Source organism: Alosa alosa, chromosome 4, assembly GCF_017589495.1.
Source record: "Alosa alosa isolate M-15738 ecotype Scorff River chromosome 4, AALO_Geno_1.1, whole genome shotgun sequence".
NCBI classification, from domain to species: domain Eukaryota; kingdom Metazoa; phylum Chordata; class Actinopteri; order Clupeiformes; family Clupeidae; genus Alosa; species Alosa alosa.
In genome coordinates, this window is record NC_063192.1 from 10524644 (window position 1) to 10550111 (window position 25468).

General features: G+C 44.6%; 1 protein-coding gene across 4 annotated transcripts in view; it reads left to right on the forward strand.

Annotated features, from left to right (window-relative positions):
* Nucleotides 1–368: 368 nt before the first annotated feature.
* Nucleotides 369–25468, forward strand: part of cacna2d3a (calcium channel, voltage-dependent, alpha 2/delta subunit 3a) — a 186941-nt gene continuing 161841 nt past the window's right edge. For 2 of the 4 annotated variants that reach the window (XM_048240656.1, XM_048240659.1), the window contains exons 1-2: nt 369–1257; nt 1888–1969. In XM_048240656.1, the coding sequence (XP_048096613.1) occupies nt 1175–1257; nt 1888–1969 (165 nt within the window). In that variant the 5' untranslated portion in view covers nt 369–1174. The remainder of the gene's footprint in view (nt 1258–1887; nt 1970–25468) is intronic. The other 2 variants (XM_048240657.1, XM_048240658.1) reach the window with 1 other exon arrangement.

Consider the following 25468-nt stretch of genomic DNA (forward strand, 5'->3'; position numbering starts at 1 on the left):
CCAACTCGCATCGACTTGGCTAGCCTGAAAAAAGCAGTTCAGTCCTAAGTCGAAGAACCTTTTTTTAAGGAAATGTCCACAAAACACAACTTGTCCTATTTGCGAGGTGTATGTGAGAATAAAGGATACCGTTTAAAGTTCCTGACAAAGAAAAGTGGTTCCTAAATGCATGCGCGTTTAACGCCTGTACAAACTCTGAATAACAGAAGAAATTCCGTAGACATAAATCTTCTTTCCTGGGAAAATTACTACGTTTACACAAGGGAAAGGAAAGTGAGCGACTTATCACCGCAGTTCTCCCGCGCAGTGTAACCCAATCCATCATGCGGCTATGAGCGCGCTCGCCCGCGTGCATAGGTCCACGCGATGCTATAAAGCAGTGTTTGGTTTGACATCTTTCCAGCGAAGTGCGACTCATGGCACCGACCAGAGGCTGAGATAACCTTACGCTTTTGATAATAGGTCATCGTTTTTACTCGTAAACCGTTTGTTCCTCCTTTCGCTCTTTCGGCTCTTCCTGCCTCCCGTCAGCACTTTTGCAGTAATTCTTGCCTCAGTTAGCCGAGGGCAGTGTGTGACTTGACAGAGGGAAGACGAAAGGGAAGTGTTGGAAGTGTAATCTCTTAAGAGGAGAGCGTGTCAGCTATTTGCCTGGTCCGGAGCAGCTATGTCGTAATTAGAACCACACCATTAACAGCAGTAGCATCCCCAATCCTCAAACCATCCACACAGGAGTGGGATTCGTCGCATCAACTGAAAGGCGTGCTCTCCTTTTCGCGCAGTATACCTCTTGTATGATCTCTCGTACGCTATTTGGAAGCGCAAGGGCAGGTCGCTGGAGCAAGAGGTCAACCCCGACGTTTTCTCGGACTCTACTCACTGCGGGGGTTGCGTTAGAGCTGGCAGCCAGGTGGATACATTTTTCGCTTTATTCGCCGGGAGGGAACGACTCTTTCGACACATTTCAACACATCTCCGGAGCAAAATTCGGAGATAAAACTCGGACGCACCGGCTTTCTGAGTTCTTACAGTGCCGGTGGTGCTGCACCTATTTTTTGATCATGATAACAAATGAAAAGCTGTTGTAAGAGTTATGCTCTTTGAGCTTAATTTCTGTCTTTCATGCAGTGAGGTGTAGCACTCTGTAACAGTTAAGTCAAGTCGTCGTGGAAGGATGAAGATGTTACTACTGTGGCTAACACTCGGGACCGCGGTTGTCAACGTGGTCGGGTCCCACCAAGGGATACCCCTATCTGTGTAAGTGTTAAATCTAAATGTATGACATACTAGTATGTTTGGACAAGTGTATAACTGTAGCTGCATACATGGAATTTGAATATCTATTATAATCCTTTTATATCATGCACGAGTCATTTATCGGACGACTGTGACAGTGAGAGAGAGCAAAAGTTTTCTGTTGTTGTGCCTAAGGGATGTAATAGCCTCGCGAATTTGCTGAAGATATATATCGATGTCATTATTTAAATGTGAAGCAGTGGTTGTATTGGTGTTAGCAATGAAAACATCATTTTTTGCCTATACTTGCATACATTATTGCCTATACTTACAGTCTAAGTGAACGGAAGACCACAACAGTTCATTGCTGTTATGATTTTTGTATGCAGCAATGCTTAATGCTGATTTTCCATTAAACTAAACTGTATCACTTGGATTTCAAATATTGCAAACAATATGACTAGTTTTGGAAATCTTTTGCATCATATACTGTTTTTATCTTACCAAAGGACATTAATTTGAAGGTAAACTTTGGGAGAAACACAGTACACAGTACTGTAATGGCAATGAATACAAACTCACCCCCCCTCTCTTTCTCTCTCTCTTCCAACTCTTGCCCTCTCTCTATCTTTCTGCCTTATCATTCTCTAGTGTAAAGCTATGGGCCTCTGCGTTTGGAGGAGAGATTAAGTCCATCTCAGCAAAGTACTCAGGCTCTCAGCTCCTGCAGAAGGTAGGTCCTCTCTCCATCAGAGTTCCAAATCCATTCCTTGCAGAGGAGAGCAGTTTAGGGCTAAGCCACCTGATCATTCTGGCAAGGTGGTGGTGGGATCTGTCTCTGTTTTGCTGTCTATAGGATCATGTAAAGAATTGGCTGGGCTGGCAGGTTTGCCTAGTCGCTCAGATGTGGTATAAGACCAAGCCTGGTCATTTTGAAAGTGGACTGCCTCTGTGTTTGCAAGCCTTCTTCAGTGAAGTGGCTGCAGCTAAAGCATGTCTGTTTCAGTGGGGAGTCGCTGCTGGAGTTAGCCATTTTGGCCCTAGGCTTGACAGAGTGACAACTTCATTTTTAAAGACGTCTTTACAGTACATCGGGAACTCCCACAGAGCTGTTGACTGAGGCTTAGGGTGCTGTGATATTTTAAAGTTGTCATCAGTTGTCACCCAGTGATAAGGTGCCATGGTTGTGCTGTTCACGGACACACACACACACACACACTAACACATACTCTACTGTCTCTACTATCACCAGACTCACTCCCTGAGCTGAAATAGAGGTGGACAGGTACCAGGCTTACAGACAAAACCGACTGAAAATCAAAGTGTGTTGATCAAGGGAAGGAGTTAATTAATGTGAAAATGAACATGCACATATTTGAATGTGGCTGGATGATACTTGATCATCTTGAAGTCTGGTAATAGTGACAGGAGAAATGGGGGGGGTATATACAGTACATTTCTTATGGTGTTGTCCTGGCGACCATCATGTGATCTGTGATATCCAGGAAGAATGCCTACTTCCTCTTCCCTCCTAACTTTACCTCATACATTAAGTGACCATGTGTCTGTTTCTGCACTTTCATTGCCCTGACCTCCACAGAAGTGTGCAACAAAAATGTGTTCGAAGTTATGTAATTCAGATGAGGGGCAAAGGGGTGAACCGTTTAGAGAACAGACAGTGGACCTGTCCACTAAAAATGTGCACTCTTTAGTTGGGTTGCACAATACATGTGGATTAGCACAAGGGTACACTCACTCACACAAATATCCTCACCCAAACATTGCCACTACATGCACTAAATCAATGTCAAAGGCATTCAAATGTAGAAAATACGTGTCTTTTTTTTTGTTGTTGTTGCTCATATTCATGCCTGCAAGCTCCCGTGCGAATGCTTGCACACAGACACAAACACACAGCGGCACACACAGGGACGCATGCACACAGGCATTCATACCGCCGTCATGTTCCCCAACTCTCAACACCCACACACGCAGTGTCCACTGCCACTCTGTAGCTGTTCTGATGTGCTCGATGTTACCAGCGGGAGCGAGGGATACACACGTGAACGCGGTGATCTCCCTTCAACGGCGCTCTTTTCAACTGCCTGTCACGGCACGGCAGGCAGTGCAGAAACAAGGTCAATGCAAATCTCACTTACAGTGCTTTGCGAGCAGGTGACTAAGTGAAAACAGAGACAGCGCTGGCAGAGACCAAGCCAGTAATGCAGCTAAGGAGGTTTCGTGTGTGTGTGTGTGTGTGTGTGTGTGTGTGTGTGTGTGTGTGTGTGTGTGTGTGTGTGTGTGTGTGTTTGTGTGTGTGTGTGTGTGTGTGTGTGTGTGTGTGTGTGTGTTGACATAATGGCTGTCACAAGGGATTTTTTGAGAATGATCATGGACTATGAGAGTGCATTCTGGTGCTTTGAGGGTTAATCATGTGGCAAGATATTTTGTAGTGGCAGGAGAAATGGTGTGTGTGTGTGTGTGTGTGTGTGTGTGTGTGTGTGTGTGTGTGTGTGTATGTGTATGTGTTTACGTGAGAGAGAGAGAGTGATAAGGGGAAGGTTAAGGATCCCTCAGGGAAGGATTATCCTGTGAATGGTTAAAAAAGCTTTGTGAGTGAGCAGACAGTAGAGACGTGTAAATAATGAAAGTTGAGAGAGAGAGGGGGGGATGCTCAGGGTCTCAACTGGCATATGGACAAACAATCTTTTTAATAATTATGTCTTTGACTTCAACAACCACAAAAATGAAACAAAACAAGCACATGACCATATCAAACACTGCTTACAGTAAGACCTGTCTGATGTAGTTTTTTGGCGATGCTTTGTCTTAGTAGTAAAAAATGAACTGTAAATTGGACACTGTTGCAAAATATTGATGGGATCAGTGAAAAGTAGATTAAGTATGCAGAAAAGATGTTTAATAGATTTTCCAGTTTTGATTAATTAGCTTTATTTTCATCACATGTGCTCTCACATAGGCTCTCATTTGAGTTCTGTTTTTTTTTTGGCAAGTAAAGCAATGCTGACCATGTGAATTACCAGTGGGATTCTGATGCAGGGAGCACTGGGACTGATGTAGAAGCATGAAGGTAGCCTTTGCCAGAGAGGGGTCTCTCTCTCTCTCTCTCTCTCTTTCCGAAATCCAGCACAGGGCATTGCACATGTGAAGTCTATAGTCTGCTCTGCCTGTCTCCATCATAAAGCCAAAGCCCCAAAATTCTCCCTTTCAAGTACAGCAGGCTTCCCCCATCGCCCTGTTGATTTGCTGGCACCTCGCTCTCCCATTCATGGGATCCTTATCCTTTTATACCTAGCATGTTCTGTTCCCCTTCTTTATTGGGGGGGTTGTCTTGTTTTCAGGTAGACACAAAGAGGTGTAGATGGCTCGCTTGTTGCGCTTCTCTTAGACAGAAAGGCAGGTTTAGGCCCCCTCTGTCATGCCGAAGGGGGTGTTAGGCTGGGGTAAGCTGTGGAGAGAAAGAGATTTCTCTGGCGGGCGTTCTGCAAGCCTTATATCCAGCGCCGTTATAAGCATTTTTTAAATCCTTGACCAAGCACACATCAAAAAGGCTCCGGAGTAAGTCATATGAGCACAGTGATTCTACAGCTGTGTGTGTGTGTGTGTGTGTCTGTGTGTGTGTGTGTGTGTGTGTGTGTTTGTTCAGGACTTATGGAGGTGAAGAAGGGAGACTGACTTTCCTTACTCATTTCGAGGCATTTTCTAGGCAAAAGCATTTCAAGTTATTTATATACTGGCTTGATATTTAAGGATTTAATTATAAATTGGAAATCTAGTTCACTGTCTTCACTAAATATAGTCGACTGTAATTATTCCCTTGCATTTATAACCTATATTATTCTGTCATTATGCGTGCAATCCATGTAAATATTGGATTTTAATTTTTGAATCTGTTACTCAGTTCAGATTGAATACAGACACAAAATATTCATGACATTAAATTGACATTTTATGAATGCTATCTATCATGTTATTTATTTGAAAATCTGTTGTTGTGTTGCGTTACATTATATATTCATTTATTTCATAGATATTTATTCATAGTAAATCTTTTCAGAAATTAATTAACATGACACAAATGGAGAGAGTGTGTGATGGAAATGCAGGTTGTTTATCGTCTTAAGTGTGTAAAATTGTCTTTTAAATCTTGACAGCATTTCTGTCTATTTATTTGTGTCTTAATCACTGCAAGAATGTGTCTGAGAGCAAAATCAGGCCAATTGTAATGACGTGTATATTTTGTTTTTACACACTAAATAAATCAAATAGAAGACAAATGGTTGATCTTTTTGTGTTCAAATGTACACAGACTCACACTGTGCACATTTCCTTTTGCTGTGTTTAATGAATTAACAGTGGACACTTGCCAAATCTAGAGAGGCGTTGTGAACACCTGTAGGAATAAAATTTAAGAATGTCAGGGCAGCTTTACCAGTAGCACTTAATAACCCCACAAGGAAAGGAGACTTAATGCAAATAAAATGTGTTTCCTTCAACCCTGGTCGCATTAAACCCTATGCAAATCGGGAATATGCTTAATCCACCCCCTTCCAGCAATTACATTTCTTATTTGACTTAGAAGATATTATGTGAATTTCAAGCATTTAAACTCAGGATTTCTTATTTTATTGGTCATCATTTGGATTAAAAAGTTGTATGTAAACCCGGCTAATGTGGAGGGTTGATGGAAGTATTCTCGCTGAATGTTCAGTTATGCAGTATTGCTGAGAGGAAAACAGTTTCTATCTGTTCATGCTGTGTGGCAGTAACTGTCTCATATTCCATCGCTAGATTTTTACCTGGGGTTGGTTGTGGTGGTCAACAAGTCACCACAGTTAAAAGAGATTTCTCTTCTTCTTCTAGCTTTCTGGTGCTTTTTTGGTCTCTTTTTGGTTTTCAGTTGCTCCAAATTTCTCTTTCTCTAATTCGCCAATACTCTCTCTCTCTCTCTCTAATACTCTCTTTCTCTCTCTCCGCTTTTGATATTTTTTCTCGATGGATATTAATAGTCGTATGGAGGAGGGCTGCTGGGCTCCACTCCACTTGTGATTGTTGTCACAGGAAGAGAATGATAATGGCCAAATGCATATTCAACCAAGCAGACCCTTTAAAAGCATAATTGAGTCCAGTCTGCAAATCTACAAAGAGAGCAGGTTCATTTTGTCATTATTTAACACTGAAGCAGTAAAGATGACTGGAAAAAGGTGAATAATTTCAGTGTTTGTGCTGGAAGTTGTAGCAGGTGATTGCAGTAGAACGATGTTAGTCAATAGTCTATGCTGAAGCAGATGAATGGTGTATTCTACATAATAATAGCTCACTATTATACCAGTACACTATGTTCGTTGGTCATTGAGAGAGAATTATGTTTCCCCTCTGGTAATATTTTGTCAGTTGTCAGTTGAATTCACAGAAAATGTTATTTACTGTGAAGACCCTTTGTTTTTTAAAAGCCTTAATTGGACTCAATTTGATGCCTGATGCATGACTCCATGCATGCAGTACCTTCAAACTCTAGTATTATACGTATATATGTTACTGTTACTGAAACAACGCCCTATCTCCTTAAAACGCAGTTATTTAATATGACATTTAAAACCATGCACAACCCCTAGCATCACATTACATAACACATCTTTATTTTCACCGTATTGTGTCAGTAACGTCACATGTATTCAACTGCACATCTGTCTCCCACCTGGCAGCATATTGAGATATAGCGGTTGACGTCTGAAAGTTCAGAGCGGCGCCAGTCTTTTAACCGGAGTTTAAACGGCAAACCAGTAGGAAAAAACGATATTGTCAAGACATTAGGCAATTAGGGTACTGTACCCCGGAATACAAAAATAAACTTTGGAAAGACAAAAGTCTCCCCTCGCTGTCCCTTCACGCAATGTTTTTTGCATTTTTTTTTTTGCATTCGGATCAGGTGGAATCAGATTTTGTGACTCACGTGTATATTTATCTGAAATAGTTGATTCTTCATACATTATTATGTTTTGGTAGGGGGTTAAGTGGTGGAGGGATCCGAATGGCTGGCAGGCTACTGATCAGAACGTTGTTTTTTCCTGCCAGTGGGTCAAAATTCAGTTTTTGTGACCGCTACAACTCTATACCTCTGATTTGTTTCAGCATTCTATTCCGTTCGGCTACCTTCTCTTCATTCAGCCTGACCGTCTTGGCTCCGGTGTTCTCTGTTGTCATCTCCTCTTTGTGCTGCCCCTCAGGCCTCCACTTCTACTTTCCTCACACTGCACTGTATCCCCAACCTGCCCTAACAACAGTGCCTTCCCTTATTCTCTCTCCTTTGTTTCTCTTCAAGAGAACCCCTGTGGTGGCCTCAACTCATACGCCTGCTCCTCTGCTCACCCTCTGTTTTTACCAGTTCAGGATTGTTTCGTTTGTCTTCCTCTCTAGACAGCCCTTGTTTTGCCCTGCTGCTGTTGTGGCCAGTCTGTTGTAGCCTCTCCCACCCTGGGCCTAGGCACTGCCTCCTGTCCCCTCTCATGTGAGTGTGCTTGGGGCTCGCATTCAACACCCACTTCCTCTATATATTGGAAAGGTCTAGCGTTTCAAGGTTAAGCGAGCTCAGGATCAGATGGAGAGGAGAGGTTTGTGTGTGTGTGTGTGTGTGTGTGTGTGTGTGTGTGTGTGTGTGTGTGTGTGTGTGTGTGTGTGTGTGTACTGTATGTGTGTGTGTGTATGCATTAGTGTGTGTGAATGAGAGAAAGAGAGAGAGAGAGAGTGTATAAGAGTGTCTGTGTAAAAGAGAGATAGAGTGTAGTGTGTGTGTGTGTATGTGTGAGAGAGAGGGAGAGTGAGAGGATGAGAAGAGGGATAGAAAAGAGAGAAAGCAAACGACAGGGTGGGAAAGCGAAAAAAGAGTGCAGGCATGTGTCAGAAAAGAAGACAGGAGAAATAGGAGAAAGCCCTCCATTGATCAATACACTTCCATTTTCAGCCTGTTATGCAAATGCCCGTGCCTTGAGACGGTATAGAAGGGTCTGTGTTTTCCTGTGTATGTGTTTGTGTGTGTGTGTGTGTGTGTGTGTGCCCATGCATGAGTGCCTGTGTGTCTGTGGCTGCGCATGTGTACACACTCAGACTGGACATTTATCAAGCCTTTAGCATAAGAGAGCCCCAATAAAGCGAGAGCAGCTCTCTTGATGGTGCGGCTTTGTTGTGTTCCTCTGTATGGAACTTTAATTTCATGTATCATTGAGCGCGTTTCTATGAAGGAGTCATGATGGCTTTCTGTAATGTAACTGTGATCCTCCACTTCACTTTCCCCAATGGGCTGTTGAAAAAGAAAAGTATAGGATTTGGAAAAGCAGCACATCCACCGAGAACTCTTGCCTCTCTGTTAAGTGCAATGAGACAGACCAGGGCATATTAAATGTAAAATAGAGAGAAGAGTGCACCCATGGTTTGCATGTAAAAAGCCATTTTGACTTTGCATTTATATGCTAGAGAATGAGCTGCTCTCCCATGAAGAAATAGCAGCAGCCTAGTGTCCTGCTGTGCCTGCTATCCAGCCCCATAAGAAGAGTCAGAAATGGAAGGAAGGAAGGAGTGGAGGAGTAAGGAGATGAGGAGGAGGAGGAGGAGGAAGGGGGGGGATAGAGCGTTAGTGGCTATGTTATGATGACTTTAAATGAAACATTAGTGCCGTAGAGTCCACTGACATCAATCATAACCAGGACAAAACCAAGACAAAACACAACAAACAACATTTGTCTCTTAGTGCTGTTTCTAGTTTCTGATCTGAGCCATATGTAAGTCTTGGCTCACACAAATAGACAGATTATATATGTGAATTTGTGTTTTTCAACGACCACAACAACAACAACAACAGTAATAAATAATAGTAATAATAATAATGATAATAATAATGCTGACAGGATTGACAAGAGTTAGTCTCTGACCCCTCACCTCCAACCTGCTCTATGTGTGTGTGTGAATGAGCACATTCACATGGAAAACATGAAAAGCACCGCACTGTACAATGTGACTCCAAGCAGACTGAACCAGTATGCCACTGACAGAGGGAGGGCACAGAGAGAGAGAGAGAGGGGGGGGAGAGAAAAAGAGAGAGAGCAAGTAAAAGTAGTAGCAGGGTTTAGGATAGCTTCAGATGCAGCAAAAGGTGTGAAAGAGAGTCATTCAATTAAAAAAAGCTTGAGTGAAAAAGAGATTGAGTGCATGTCACAGCTGACGATAACAAGAGAGATAGAGAGAGAGAGAGTTAATGAGTGAGCAAGAGAGTGAGAGAGAAAACAACAAGAGAGAGCAAAAGCTAGAGAGAGAGAGAGAGAGAGAGAGAAAAAGAAAACAGAGATAGTGAGAGAGAGAGAGATTGAGAGAATGACAACAGGCTTCAAAAAGAGGTTGTGATTTGAAAAGCAGCTGAGCCTCTCGTCACGTCTGCTGTCCCCGCTGCCATTTTAACCAGGTAGACTCGCCAAGACCCACTCCTCGCCACAGCAACTCACCGCCAAATCGATTTGGCTGCGCTCCGGCTACGGCCCATTAATCCCGCCCCTCAGCTCTCTCCCATGCGTGTGCCTCTCCCAAATTCCCAAACTGCTGCCATTTGTGCTTCCCTGCCATGCCTGTCTGAGACCCTCAGAGCGAACATTCTGGAAAAGACTAAAAATTTGAACTCTTTTCAGTCTTTTGCCGACTTTGTTGACTCAGACTTAGGCTAGGTTTTGTCATCATATGAGATCGTCATGTTATGTGGTTTGGAAAACATCCCCAGGGTAGTGGTCTGTTTGACTTGTTCACACTTGAGTCTGCACTGTATTTAATTGATTTGATATTGTGGCATCAGAAGGCACTGAGACAATATGGAGCTTCATCAGGCCTCTTATTGGTGTGCAGGAAGAGTGTCATATCTTAACCAACTCTGCACATATTAATGCACCAGCTTCTGACTTCAATATACTGTAATTCCCATTTGAGTGTTGCCATGTCTTACAATATTTAGTTTTTAATATTGAGACGAAAGAGCAATACATTGAATGAAAAGAATAATAGATAGAACAGATAATAAACTATATAGTTATTTGTATTACTCGCCTTCTAGACCTGGTCATATAAAACAACATGAAAACAATTATTATCTATATTGGCTTGGACTCAGATAAATATCTTGTCGGCGATATTCATTGTTTTGATGATATGGCAGAGATGTCCAGAGCAGCTGTAATGCCATGCATTACAAACACATTATATTTGGATCAACTCTGCACTGTTCAGTTTGATTTACCTGCTTGTCTCCATGTAAGTCATGTTGAAACAGAGCGTTTTTAAGAACCTCTCAATCAATCAAAACTCAATCAAAAGAAAAGAGAAATTCTGATGAAGCGCCTTAGTAATTTGTGCTGTTGTGTTGTTCAATCATTTGCATGTTCCCTGTCTCTGCAGTGAAAGCTGTGGGAGGAGCTGAGACATACAAATTAGTGCGTGATTATGATTTTATTTCTGCCCGAGCGCGGTCTCCGCTGGGCCTGTGATTTACGGCCTGAGGTGTTATTAATGTAGTTTGTACTGATTTCTGGAAGGCTTGAGTATGCTGCTTCTGCTTGGAATAACAATTCTGCCTCTGTCCACATCAGGGTGGTGTACACTTGTTTTTATTTTGATTTGGATTATTCATTGATTTAGTAAATTATTTCCTTTGTTTAGTCCATATGGAAGGTGTTTTGAGATGTGCTACATTGTACAGGACTTTGAAGAGTAGTTAACTCTATTTGTGCCATCTGTTTGTATGTGTATTTTTCTTTGTCTGGAATTTTGAATTAAGTACAGTAGACACAAACACACGCACAAGCACACACACACACACGCACACAAAAACACACACACACACACACACACACACACACACACACACACACACACACACACACACACACACACACACACACACACACACTCATACACAATACACATACACACGTGTCTCTCCCACTGTGTTTCCTGTGAGCAGACACATGGTGGCAGGAGTGAGGCCGTTAGGGCCCAGTTAGAGGGAACCTCCTTATCGCTCAGCTCATCTCTGGAAGTCTCTCTCTCAAACACAGATCATTCCCCCCTCCCCTCTCCTCCCCTCTCCTCCTCCCTCTCAGAGCAGCCTCTGCTTATCTCTTAGACCCAGCTCAACTCTGTCATTCTCTTCCTTCCTTCTCTTTTCCATTCCTCCCATTCCATTGCATGCCAGATCAGCCACATCCTTGCCATGCTCTCTTCTCTCCCTCTCTCTTCTCTCTGTCTCACTCATTCATCATTCATTTACTCTCTTCCTCCCTCTTTCACTCTCTCTCTCTCTCTCTTTCTCTATTTCTCTCTCCCTAATTTTCTCTATCTCTCCCTCCCTCTCTCCCGTGCTGTCCGGTGCTGTCCATCACCCTGTGGTAGGCAGCGGAGTCTTTCTGATGCAGCTTGTGTGGTGTTAACTGCCGTCAATGACAGGCTGCTCCCTGCGCCTGGTGCTCCATTATGGAAGCCACGGTCTGCTTATTAGATTTAGGTTTGGGAAATTGAATAGCTGTCAGGATTGTTTCGCTACTGAGAGAGATAAGAGGAGACAGGGAAACGGGAAGGAAGGGAAGAAGGAAGGGGGGGAGGGAGGGAGAGGGAGAGAGAGAGAGATGGGTGGAGGGAGGTTGGAGGATGTAAAAAGGGAAAGAAGCAAGAGAGAGAGAGAGAGAGAGAAGGTTAGAGTTAAGTCGAGAGATGAGAGGTGAGGTTGGAGGATGTAAAAAGGGAAAGAAGCAAGAGAGAGAGAGACAGAGAGAGAGAGAGAGAGAGAGAGAGAGGTTAGAGTTGGGTTGAGAGAAGAGAGGTGAGGGTGGAGGATGAATAAAGGGAAGGAGTAGAGCGGGAAGAGAGATGGAGGAGGCACTGAGGGGTAAATGAAAACGATAGGAAGAGAAGGGAGAGGGAGGAGAGAGGAGTCAAGACCAGAGTGATGCTGGGTTTTACATGAACACACACCACACAGTTCCAAGGGCACAGAGAGAGGGAGAGAGAGAGGGAGAGAGAGAGAGAGGGAGAGAGAGAGAGAGGGAGAGAGAGAGAGGGAGGGAGAGAGAGGGACCACCTTTCATATGGTGATTTCCAATCCTGCAGCCGATTTTGCACTGGAACTGTAGTCCAGACCGTGTTAGCCTACATTGCCGTGACAATGCGTGTTATATAGCTTATTTGTATACCGTAGCCTTCGCATAGGCCTAATGTAGTGGTGGTGAGTGAGTATGCAGTTGTGTGAGAGATGGAGGGAGACAGAGAGACAGCGTGCGTGTTGCTGTCTCAAGCGCCCCTCGTCCAGTTTTCTACATGACCTGTAGGCTAGGTCTACAGTAGCCTATGTTGTGCCGCACAAAATGTATCTATGTTGTACATTGCACAAAATGTATACCCCCCGAAATAAACACATACATAAATAAACATATTTTTCCCGTCACTTTGGCTTCCTCGAACATTTTCCCTACATTTTGCCACTGCTTTGCAACAGATAGATTCCAGTGTCCATGCTCCGGCAGCGCCCACACAGTCATTTTCACCCAAATGATCCTACTGAAGGTTGAGCTGGAGCCTGAAACCGATCGTCCCCCATCAAGACACTACAGGCCCGCCCCTCACAGGCTCAAATGTGTAACCCATGCCATTAAAGGAGAATTCCGGTGTGATATTGACCTAAAGTGTATTGAAACATGATACCGAGTGTGAACGTATGTCTCATAGCCCATCTCGGCTTGTCCCCTGCACTCCAAAATCTGGCGCTAGTTAGCCGATGCTACCAACAGCTTTTTCAATGGTGGTGCTTCGGCATCGGGCTAGCCATGCAAATAAATCACTGTTTTACACCATTTACGAGGCTCAATGTATCTCCACGCTACATTGGTAGACTTCCGAGGGCCCTGACATTTAAAACGAGACAGTAGCAGCAACTGGAATCCATGCATTTCCACTGAATTATTTTTGGAATCTGATCCCTTATCATACCTGTTCATTCTTACTCGTCGCTCGACTTATCGTGACTAAATTCAAGATGGCTGCAAACGCTAAACTTCGTGATGTTCATATAAATCGTCTTGTAAGTAAACTACCAGTGCTTTCTCAAAGTTCTCAATGTCTCGTTTTAAATGTCAGGCCAATGAAAGGTGTCATACTCCCACCTGCGACAACGCTACATGGTGCTACCCAGGTATTCCAGGTGCACATCGGCAATATCAGAAACTACACTTTCCTTATTGTAAGTCATTGTGCTATCAAAATGAGTTTGAAGCCATTATTTTAAGCTAAGAGAGCTACATTGTGTTGCTCTGATGTCTATCTGTGGGCATATCATTGGATTTGACACTGCCAAGTTATATAATCTCCTTATTGCTGGGATAGTTGTTATTTTTGCATGTGGATGGTGAGCAATGCTCTCTGCTCAGTGCTAGATTTAAAAGGACTTCTCTATGATGCTGTGTGAAGTTAATCTAAAACTAAGTCTCCCATGACTAGTAGTTACAGCAGGCGTTAATTCAAGATCTTACTTCAGTTGAACAGTTGATATACTATATGTCAACACAACTATCTTAAAATGTAACAGCACACAGTATAGATGCCCACTGCTATACAGCATTTTAAACAATGTCAGGAGATTTTGGTAATAGAGTGCATCGTAGAGATTCTTTACATCCTTTCCTGACCCCATTTGCTCCAGTGCAACTGCATAAGAGGACAGCACTGACTTTGACCCGACCTCTCTGTGCCTCATGCTGCTGTTGGGGCAGAGCCAAGAGCCTGTGAGGGACACACAACGGAGATCAGGCTCACCACAGGTCATCACCACTGCTGTGCAAGTAGGGCTTTGGTTAGGTCAGAGAAGGAAGAAGGTCAGTCTTGCCATATCCTGTCCTGATGTTTGCCTTTCTTCTGCAGTTGTACCTCCATACCCTACCCCCTAACACTACACTGGCTCACAATAAGATGTGAGTTTCATCAAAGCTGAAAGAAGGACTATAACACAGTTATGGAGATGTATGGGTTTTGTATTTTTATACTGAGAAATAATAACTGCTTCTTCTGACGTGTCTCTGGTGTCCCTACACAACTGAAGGAGTTGTTATTGCTTAAGGTAAAATGAACACCATGTTTTTCAATCTCAGCTGGGGTTGCATTGGTCATTGGTGACTACTATATGCCTTCTAGCTTTTCGGTGGCAGGTATCACTCTCACTGCCCCTGGGGTATTGTCCAGTGTCTCTATAAAAGTGGACACAGTGGACACACACACACACACACACACACACACACACACACACACACACACACACACACACACACACACAGAGATAGAGAGAGAAAGAGAGGGACTGAGGGAGAGAGAGCAAAAAGAGAGAGAGAGAGAGAGAGAGAGAGACAGAGAGAAAGCGAAAGAGAGAGACAGAGAAAGAGAGAGCAAGAGAGAGAGAGAGAGAAAGAGAGAGAGACAGAGAGAAAGCAAAAGAGAGAGACAGAGAGAGAGAGAGCAAAAGAGAGAGAGAGGCACACAGTATGTGAGGGCTGTGTACCATATGAATGAACTGTCCGACATCCATGTACTTACACTGGTGGTAATCCTTTTTATCACAGAACCACTGTGTCTATACAGGGATGTCCACGTCCACCTGTCTCTCTGTCATAGTAAACATATGGCTTACATCTCCCCTTTGGACTCCAGATAATCTCACTGTGAGCCAGTGTCTGCTGTCTGTATATGCAAAGCCTTATCTACACTGAGCACATCTAACCTATTTCAGATGATAACGTTTCATGTTTTCTGCTTTTGAAACTGGTCTATTTCTTCATGTTTTTCGTGTCATTCTTGCGTGGAAGTGGCACATAGGGAGAGAGAGAGAGGCAGAGAAGCAGAGGAAGAGAGAAAAACAGGTGTTGCAGGAAGCACATGTTATTTGGAGTAAAACTAATAGTTCTTTGCTATCCCAGCATGCTGTGTTCCTGCAGCATCCTCCCGGGTTTATTTGCTGACACTGAAATGCATCAAGAGGCGGAGATAAGCCCTGGAGCTTCCTCTCCCCACTCCCCACCGACTGCACTCCAGGAGTGCCTCTCCGCGCACACCCCCATCCATCCCCCTATACCATACACACACACACACACGCACGCTCACACGCACACACACACACACACGCACAAACATACACACCTCCTTCTGCTGCCTCCAACACTCCATCATATCTCTCTCTCTCGCTCTCTCTCTCTGAAAATGATCCTTCCTCTCCTAGCCTCCATCTTTAACCATCTTCCCCTTTCTCGAGGTTCTTCTTTTCCTGCTCTTCCGTACCCCCCGCTCTCCCCTTCCTCCTGCGTGCTCCTGTTACTCACCTCTCTCTGGGATGATGAATGTTAGCGGCGCTGATAAATATCTTGCGCCCCACACTCATCCGTCATCAGACTCTGTGCGGCAGGCCCTGCCCCGACCCGTGTCACGGCGGACAGGGAAGGGATGTGACGGGCGTCCGCTCCCTGTCGGGGCTAATGAAAACAAGCACCAGGCATCAGCCCCCGTCCAGCAGCCTCTCCGGCCGACTACCCACACACCACAACCAGCACATGGGCATCCCAGCGAGGGTATTTAGGTGTTGGATGGACTATTTGCCAGGATGGGGTGGTCTGAGCATATCTCAGCCAGGGTATTTAGGTGTTGGATGGACTAGGTATTTGCCAGGATGGGGAGGTCTGGGCATATCCTAGTGAGGGTATTTGGGTGTTGGATGGACTGGGTAGGTGGGTGGGTGGCTGGGTGGGGGATGTGGATGTGGATGTGGGGTACGGGGGGGGGGGGGGGGGGTGGTCTGAGGGGACTTATGCTGGGCACCAGTGGTGGCGTGGTTTGGTGGGATGTGTGATTCTGGCAGCAAAAGCGGGATGTCAGCGGAAGCCGTTGGTGAGCGATTCATTACCCACCGTAGGCAATAAATAACCCTGGCCTGGTGTCTATGACAGGGCCAGCACCCTATTTTTAAGTACACAAAGAAGCAATATAAGAGAGTGGTGTCTTTTATTGGATCTCTTTTTATTGCAGGAAACTTTTTATAGTTCATAATAAGTAAAGTCTACGTTGTAAACATAGCCAGTCTAGATTTAGGGTGTTTTCTTTATTTTTGCTCTTCACATCCCACTCTATCCCTCTTTTTTCCTATTCTTTACTGTCCCCTCTCTCTCTTTCTCATCTCTCTCTCTCTCTATCTCTCTGTCTCTGCCTCTTATCCTGTTGTAGAGTGGATGCAAGGATCTTAAATAATACACCAGCTGCCTTTTTACTTTAAGGCTCTTAAGTATACATGGGACGGGACCAGGGGATGTGATGCTGTGACGTAGGAGCCGAGAGCGCCCTGAAATAGTTTCCGCTGGCCTGGCACTTTACACCCCCTCCCTTCCCCCAGCCACCCAGCCGCCACCCTCTCCCCCACGTCGCCTCTCCGTTTCCAACCCCACCTGACCTGTCTGAGGTGCCAGACAGAAAGACAGGCAGATCAGATAGACAGGCAGATAGAGAGACCGGTGGATGGGCCCCTTGGACGGAGAGATAGGCATACGCGATCGCTTAGGCACTTAGACAGAGAGACAGCCTCGAGTAGAGAAACTCCATCATCATCAGCTTGGTTCACCTTTGCCTGTCTGCCAGATAGCCTAATGGATCCAGCCCTGCCTGCCTCACACTTCAGCTTTGCCCTCTGCTTGTGTGCCCTTCCAGTGCTCTAAGTGGAGCTGAGTTGGGTAAGGAAATCAGCCATCTCAATAGGAGTGTAACAGTAACAGAGCAAGGCTTGCCATTTGTTGTAACCAGAGATGGGTATGAGGTGGAGCTTCCATTTGTTAGAGTTCCAACATTTATTTTTGTTTTCAGTCAATATTTACTGTTTCCTTTAGTGGTTTAGCTACTACTGATTAAGTAGTTACATTAGTAGTTTGTTTTTTCTGTTGATGGAACTTTTTATGCAATTTTGTATCGAACATTCAAATGTAATACCACACACATATTGCCCAGATTAAAAGTAATGGGCAGTTTACATAAATACGTAGAAATACACAATCGTTTTTGTGCCAGATGGCAGAGACTGTCATATGGAGTAGGTGTCCCCTGTTAGGGAGCAGTAGGTGAATGCTGATTTATCCACTGTGGTGGAACGTTCTGCTTCTCCCTCCACTGAGCCTGAGATCAGCTCACTATCTTGGATAATTCCTCCATCCCTGCCAACTATTGCACAAACAATCATTAAAACTTAGGTATAGACTATTATACATCGGGCAGCACCCTGGATTATATTGCCACTTTAATAATCTGTCTTGGTCTGTTTAAAAGTCAGTATTTTCCCATTTGTCTTTCTGCTTGTATATTGAATTATCAGCTTTCAGTTGGTAACTAATAGCTTCGGTTATGAACTACTAAAAAATACCCTGTGGCTGCTAAAGCCTTGTTTATAACATAAAGATGGATTTATTCTGGGGGCTTAGGTGAGGAGAATTGCTCGGTCTAAGAATTTGTTGTATTGGCAAGCTGTATAAGATAATATACCTTCACAGTGTTTGTGTTGCTGAGAATATTGTGAGGGCTATTTTTTAGACCATTTTGTGTTTACCTTTTGAGGTTCATCTCCGATCTCTCTACTCCCCTGTACGTTTGACTGTGTATTGTATGTGTGACAAACTGTGTGCAGCTGTCTATTATGTTACAAGAGGGCTCAGTCAAATAGGTTTGGACTTGCTGCCTCATTATAGATTGATTTTAAGGGAGCCAGACAGGTTTGCTCAGCACTTGAAATGTGATTTAGAACACTGTGTGTGTATGTGTGTGTGTGTGTGTGTGTGTGTGTGTGTGTGTGTGTGTGTGTGTGTGTGTGTGTGTGTGTGTGTGTGTGTGTGTGTGTGTGTGTGTGTGTGTGTGTGAGAGCCGTGGCTATAAAACACAGCCATAAGCATGGACATTAGTGCCTGCGTGTCCTGTTCACAGTATATAATACAAGCATTTAGACTTGACCCATGGCAGCACTGCTGGTCCTGCTGCCAAAATCATTTTAGTCCTGGTGCATGCCAGTTCCTCTGATAAGCCTGGCTGGACAGATTATATTTTGTGTACCTTTTCAGTCCATGCAGGAAAATTGTTGCAGTTACATCCGGAGCTTATGGCATTTATATGGACTAGGGAGTCTATCGTGGCCCCTTATCAAAAATCATCCAGCGTCTGTAAACTTAGAAGTACGCATAGAGGTACAAATGCAGATCCATGTAGAATCACATTTATTACAATCTAGAAAGCTTTGAAGTGAGATGCACCACCACACACAGACTATAACAAGCGCAACATGGAGGAGGGGAAATTCTCACTCATTTGTCTTTAAGAGCCCACCCAGGCTTTCACAGTTGCTCACGTGTAAATGTCGTCTAGGAGTACTTTTGTACTGTCTGTCATTCAGAGAGAGAGAAAGTGGGAGAGTGGGAGAAAGAAATAATGATGTCAGTACCAGAATAAAAGAAATGTCAGAACAAGACACAACAAACATGAAAGAAAGAAGAGAGGAGCAAAACAGCGCTGGTGAATAGCACCAGCTCCGCTCCTCATTGCCTGACACACACTGACCTGTTTGGGGAGATTGCCGCTGACTGGAAAGAGAATGAAAAGAGGAGGATTATGAGGAAGAGAGAGGGGCCAGACTAGTGAGGAAGGGCAGACTGCTGTTTGTATCATCATGGTGGGCGGTGGGAAAGGGGTTGTGGGTTAGCCGCTTGTTGCGCTCCCTGGCGGAGTCAGCGACTCGGCGTCATTATCAGAGGGGTCAGAAAAGGCACTGTGTGAAGCACGGCATAGGTCCAGTCCAGTAACTAGAAAGCCACAAGTCTTATTTTTGTGTTACCCAGAGAAAGAGAGAGGGAGAGAGAAAGAAAGAGGGTGAGCGAGAGATAGAGAGAGAGAGAGAGAGACTCTTCTTTTCTCTACTCTTCTCTAATGCATGTGTAATTTACTCCACAGCTGGGTCACGCTCCTGCGACCGAGAGTGTTTAAACCCACTGCTTTTAGTCACTGCCTAAAAGGCTGCCTGGCTTTCATATGAAACTGGAGCCAATATTTTGGGAATATGAGCACACACACAAACACACACACACACACACACACACACACACACACACACACACACACACACATGTATGAATACACCGATCCATCACAAGCTGGCAAAGATCCCGGAAAGCCTTGTGTGTTATAATTGGCAACCTTCATTTCAATACATGAAAAGCAGCATGTATTGCAGCTTTGAGCAGGACATGATGCAACGCCACAGCCTAATTACACCCCCCAACCCACCGTTGTTTCACTTGCACAGACTCAGACAAGAGAAACATTTGGGCATGCAGCATTTATGCTCCAAACGCCCATAAGGAAGCACACATGCAGCACAGACAGAGCTCAGTGTCTCATGCATACGTGAAGGAGAGGGACAGGAAGGAGGTGGGGGAGAGAGACTGAGATATATCTTGTGGGGAGGGGATAGGGACAGAGAGAGCTGGGGAGAGAGACTGAGATATATCTTGTGGGGAGGGGATAGGGACAGAGAGAGCTGGGGAGAGAGACTGTCACAGCTGCTGTTTGTTTACAAAGTGTATGCATTATGTAGGCTAAAGAAGAAAAATCAATTGTGCGTAGGCTAATACTTAGTACTAATACTAAGTAGTCACGTGCACACTTGAAATTGACCTAAAGTATTTGTACATGTATGTGTGCTTCGAATAAACACATTTATCTGTTTTCAACGTTATGTAGCAGAATTACTTGAACCCCAAATCTGGTTTGCGTTGGAGAGAGCATGCACAAACTTTATGGTACCAGCCAATTCAGTAGGCTAACTCAAGACTTCAAGGCCATCATATACAACGTTTTTAAGCAACAAACAAAATACTAACATAACAGTGAAGTGGTTCGTTTTTTCATGGTTTATTTTTCCAAAAGCATCCTCTCCCCATGTGTGTAATGCATTTACTTAAGGAACTTGGAAGAAAGTTGGGTTTTCTTCGTTTTCATTTTCTCTAGGCATATTTATGCTCAACAAATATTAGCGAGCTCAGCAGTGAGGTCATGAGAAGGCTATCAATGAACAGAAAACCGACTGTGTTGGCTAACAATTTATTAAATATTCCTGTTATTGTCGTCAACAACGTCGCTGTAGGCTACTGCCTTTTCAGCACCTTCTGCTTATGATGATTTGGTCTTTTGAATTCCTTTGGCCTTGCGATGCAGTTGTAGGCTACATCAATGTGTCTCTTGCCATTCCCTTCATGTGTTCTATCACAATGCTGTCTGCCCTCATGGACAGTATCTCTGTGATGTCTGCATCTTTCCAGGTCGGAGATTTTCTGGACAGCACTATGCACTCCATCATAACACTGGCATTTAAGTCAGATTTAACCACATAGACGCACAAAAGAAACGTCACCGACACGCCCTCTCACTAGGTGTGAATTTTAACCGCATGTTCTACGCTTCGTTCAGACACAGCACATTTACATAATGTCCGGAGGAAATACTATGGGGGGAGTAGTAGAACAACCGGCTACATTCGGACTTCCATATGATTGGTTATGTTGTTCAGATATACGACCCCACCGTTTAACATCCGCAGAACCTCCGGTCTTACACGTATGTCTGAAAGCGCTTATAGAGAGAGAAGCAGAGAGATATACAGTATAGAAGGAAGGTGAGAGAGAGAGGTATATAGAGGGAAGGGAAGAGACAGTTTCGAGATAGAGAGAGCGAGAGAGAGAGAAGTAAGGGGAGAGAGAGTTCGGAGAGAGAAAGAGAGGGAAGGGGAGAGCGTTGGGAGAGAGAGAGAGAGAGAGAGAGAGAGAGAGAGAGAGAGAGAGAGAGGGATAAGGGATAAAAAGTTGGAAGAGAGATGGAGAGATATAGAGGGAAGGGGAGAGAGTTGTGAGAAAGACAGAGAGATGTATAGCAACATGGAGAGTGTGGGGGTGTGTAAGTGGGTGTGTGTGTGTGTGTGGTGGGGGGGGGTGGGGTCAGTGCCCCATTAGGGCCTGCGGGGCTTTGGCAGACACGCTGAGGGGCAGCGGTGTGTAGCACAGCCCAGCCGGCTCCTCCACGGGACGGAGCCAGCACATTAGCGTGGGGGCTGCAACGCCATGCCGCTGGTGGAGCTGGCACTGCTGGTGGAGCTGGTGGAGGTCATGGTGGAGGTGGTGGGGGCTACGCTAGTGTATGGGGAGCAAAGCATGTAGTCAGTGCTTAACTGCACTCCCTCATGTCGTCTGCAAAGCCCTCAGGCATGCGCTATACATTCTGGAGTGTGAGAGAGAGAGATAAAGGGAGATAGAGGGAGGGGGAGAAAGCAAGACAGAGAGGAGGAGGAGGAGGAGGAGAGAGAAGGATTTTAGCCATTCACAATGACACAATAGCAGTTACAATGAGCAGATTGGAGCCCATTATAAAACATGGTTTGGTGGCGTCTGGAGATTGTATTGCCCCTAGAATGACTGTCTGTTTCTGAAGGAGATGCAGTGCATATTGGTCTGACGCCAAAGCTGCAGGTTAGGTCAGTCAGATGTGTATGTGTATGTGTATGTGTGTGTGTGTGTGTGTGTGTGTGTGTGTGTGTGTGTGTGTGTGTGTGTGTGTGTGTGTGTGTGTGTGTGTGTGTGTGTGTGTATGTGTGTGTACATGTATGTGTGGTATATGTGCTGTGTTAAGAGAAGCTGAATCCTCTATTAATGACACAAACACCTCTCCTGCCTAAACCTGTTTTGAGTTACATTAAATCATTGGAAAAGTTCAGTCTCATTGCAATGGAGACAAATGGATGACTCTTATGTCTTTTGTCAAAATCCATTCTTGTCAGCCATGTCCTAATCCCCCACATTCATAAAGCATAAATATCTTATTATGCACTTTTAGGGAGAGAGAGGCATCAATAATTGAAAGTGTCCATTTTTAGAATCGAGTTAGCAGGGGGAAGTTGTTTCTTTTTTCTACTGGAGCTTTCAGAGCAAACATTCTCCGTACATTTGCCAGAGAGCAGAGAGGTCAGAGGAGCCACTGCCTGCCAGTGTCACTGCCGGAGTCTGGCATAGCTGTCCAACCAGATGCCTGATGCAGCACGTGAAGTGGATAATCGGTGTGAGATAATGACCACTGACACCATGGCTACGCAATATACAGTATTATCTTAGGGTCCTGTGTGTTGGAAACCAATAGCATTTGATTAGTTTGGTATAACGAGTGCATGTGATGCCAGAGCTGTAGTTTGGTTGGGTTGTAAGTAAGTACTGAAAAATTAAGTTTTCTTTCACTGTCTTTGGGTTTCTAAGGGATGCTATTTAGAGACACTCATTACAGGTGAAAAGAGACACAGAGGCATCAGCCACAGGGGATGCTGCTTCATGGGAGGTGTTTAATGAAGAAGGATCAGTCATTATGGCAAAGTGGTTCTCATTTGCCTCATTTTTCATTGAGAGCTGTCTAGACTGCCACAGCACAGTCCATAGGTACCATCATCCAGATGATGTTTTTGTGTGTTTTGTTTTTCAAGCCTACTGAGTAGGAGAGGTGGAATAGCTTTAGGTCTTATCCCATTGGGTCAGATTCAAAAGTTGTGTTGTTATACATTTTATGTTTGTGTGATCCCTGTGCGTGTATGTGTGAATCTTTTGTCTGTCTGTGTGTTGTGTTATTGCCTCTTGTGTATGTCTGTCTGTCTATCTGTTTGTGTGTGTGTGTGTGTGTGTGTGTGTGTGTGTGTGTGTGTGTGTGGGTGTGACTGACTATGTGTGTGTGTGTGTGTGTTTGTACATGTGTGTGTGTGTGTGTGTGTGTGTGTGTGTGTATGCTCAAGTGTTGGTGTGAGTGTGTCAGTAGGTCGTCAGTCTGCTCTGCCTGTGTGCCACCAGAGGGTTCTCAGCAGCAGACCAGTGTGGCATGCAGGCGAGGAGGACAAGCGTGAAATTAATTGTTCCACTTCATCTGTGGCCGACGCTCTTCCCCTCACACAGTCATTTGCCTCTCATTTGCAGGGGGGCACACAATTAGGGAAACCACTCTGATGAGCGTTGGTCTTTTGGGTTGGGTTGTGCAGATGAATGCATTATAGAGAGTATCAGTGATGTGTGTTTATCTGCGGAAATGCATACAAGGAATTTGTCCAATTTCTGTAATCACTGATACACAGATAGACAAGGATAATGTTCATGATGAACATGTTTGAGGTATTAACACATTGACACAAACACACACACACACACACTCATGCAGATGGATGCATACACACACACATACACACACACCCATATTGTAGCTACATGCCCCTATACACATACTTACCTGGAAGCTAAGAGTCTTGGACCTGCACAAGTGGAATTAATTCCTCTCAGTCCTATGACTGTAGCAAATTGACATTTCTGCAACGTTTCTTGATGTCCCCCCCCACCCCCCCACCCCCGAGCTCCCCCCACACCCTCAGAACCATGTCAGTCGATAATTGCAAACATGACTTTTGGGGCCCGGCAGCCGTTTATAAAGTTGATGACGGTGCAACATGGATTGTTATTCTGGGGAACATGGGGCTTTGGAGATGTGACTCCTTGGCAGAGACCTTAAGTGCGCTCAGCAAGCACTCAAATGCATGCAGCAGACAAATCTGTTCCACGCTTTTTGGACTATTTTAAAATCATGAATAATTCAGGGTAGCATTTTCCATTTCTCTCTCTCTCTCTCTCTCTCTCTCTCTTTTACACCTTTTTTTGGTGGTGAAGAGTTGGCCGAGTGTAATGGAATTTGTGAACGCATTAATGTGGAGATGGACACATTTTTACAGGTGTCTTCCATCCTCTGTAAATGTATGCATTCATCAAGCTCATGTGCATGTGTGTGTGTGTCATAATAACAAGACAGAAAGAGACAGACAAACAGACAGCAAAGGAGAGAGAGAGAGAGTGATAGAGAGAGAGAAAGAGAGAGAGAGAGAGAGAGAAAGAGAGAAACCTAATCAACAGTGGAAGAGTTCCATTGAGAGCAAAGAAAATAGTACTCAAGAAGAACTTTCAAGGTTGATGTTTTTGTAAGCGTGTGCATTTGTTTGTTTGTTTATTTGTTTGTGATACATGATGCTGATTATCAAAATACCTCCCTGAATTGCTCACTGAGTCCTCTCTTTCTGGGTCCTCCTCTCTTCCTCGCCTCTTAACTCTCCCCGTCTTCACATCTGGCCCTTCTCTTACATAATAGAAGATAATGGGATGTTAATTGTTTATGTTGATGTTTTCCTGTGCTGGCAGGAGGAGTGCAATTAGACCATGTAATAGCATTAGTTATAGAGGATTAATAAACCCCTCATGTGGAGCAGGAGTCCCGCATGGGGAGCAGGCCAGTGGCACACCAAGCCAACAGTCCGCTGTGGGATGCCAGGGAGCGCTGGGGAGGAGGGAGGCAGCAGCATAACGCCATCAATGATTCTGACCCCTTCTGATCTCTCTCTCTCTCTCTCTCTCCCTCACACACACACACACACACACACACACACACACACACACACACACACACACACACACTCTCTCTCTCTCTCTCTCTCTCTCTCTCACACACACACACACACACACACACACACACACACACACACACACACACACACACACACACACACACACTCTCTCTCTCTCTCTCTCTGTTCCCAGTGGGCTGAAGTGGGACTTCTACTTCTTTGAATAGCTTTTCATACCACCTCATCACTTCACCTTCACCACACACACTTTTTCTGCTTTCCCCTGTTTCCTTTTGTCCCTTTGTGCCTGTAACACACGCATGCACGAACGAACGAATGCACGCATGCACGCACGCACGCACACACACACACACACACACACACACACACACACACACACACACACACACACACACACACACACACACACACACACACACACACACACACATGTGTTTTTAATATGACATGGCTATACCCCTCCCTGATATGTTTACAGATTCCAGCTGAAGAGATCACAGCCCCCTTTGTCAGCTGTCATCTGAACAGATGACATGCCGCTGAGCTCTGGTAAACACCATTGCAGCTGTGCTCAGATCAGTGGGCCGCTGATGGACAGCAGATGAGCTGGAGTCTGTCACTGGCCTCTGCCTTAATGTGCCGAATGAGTCC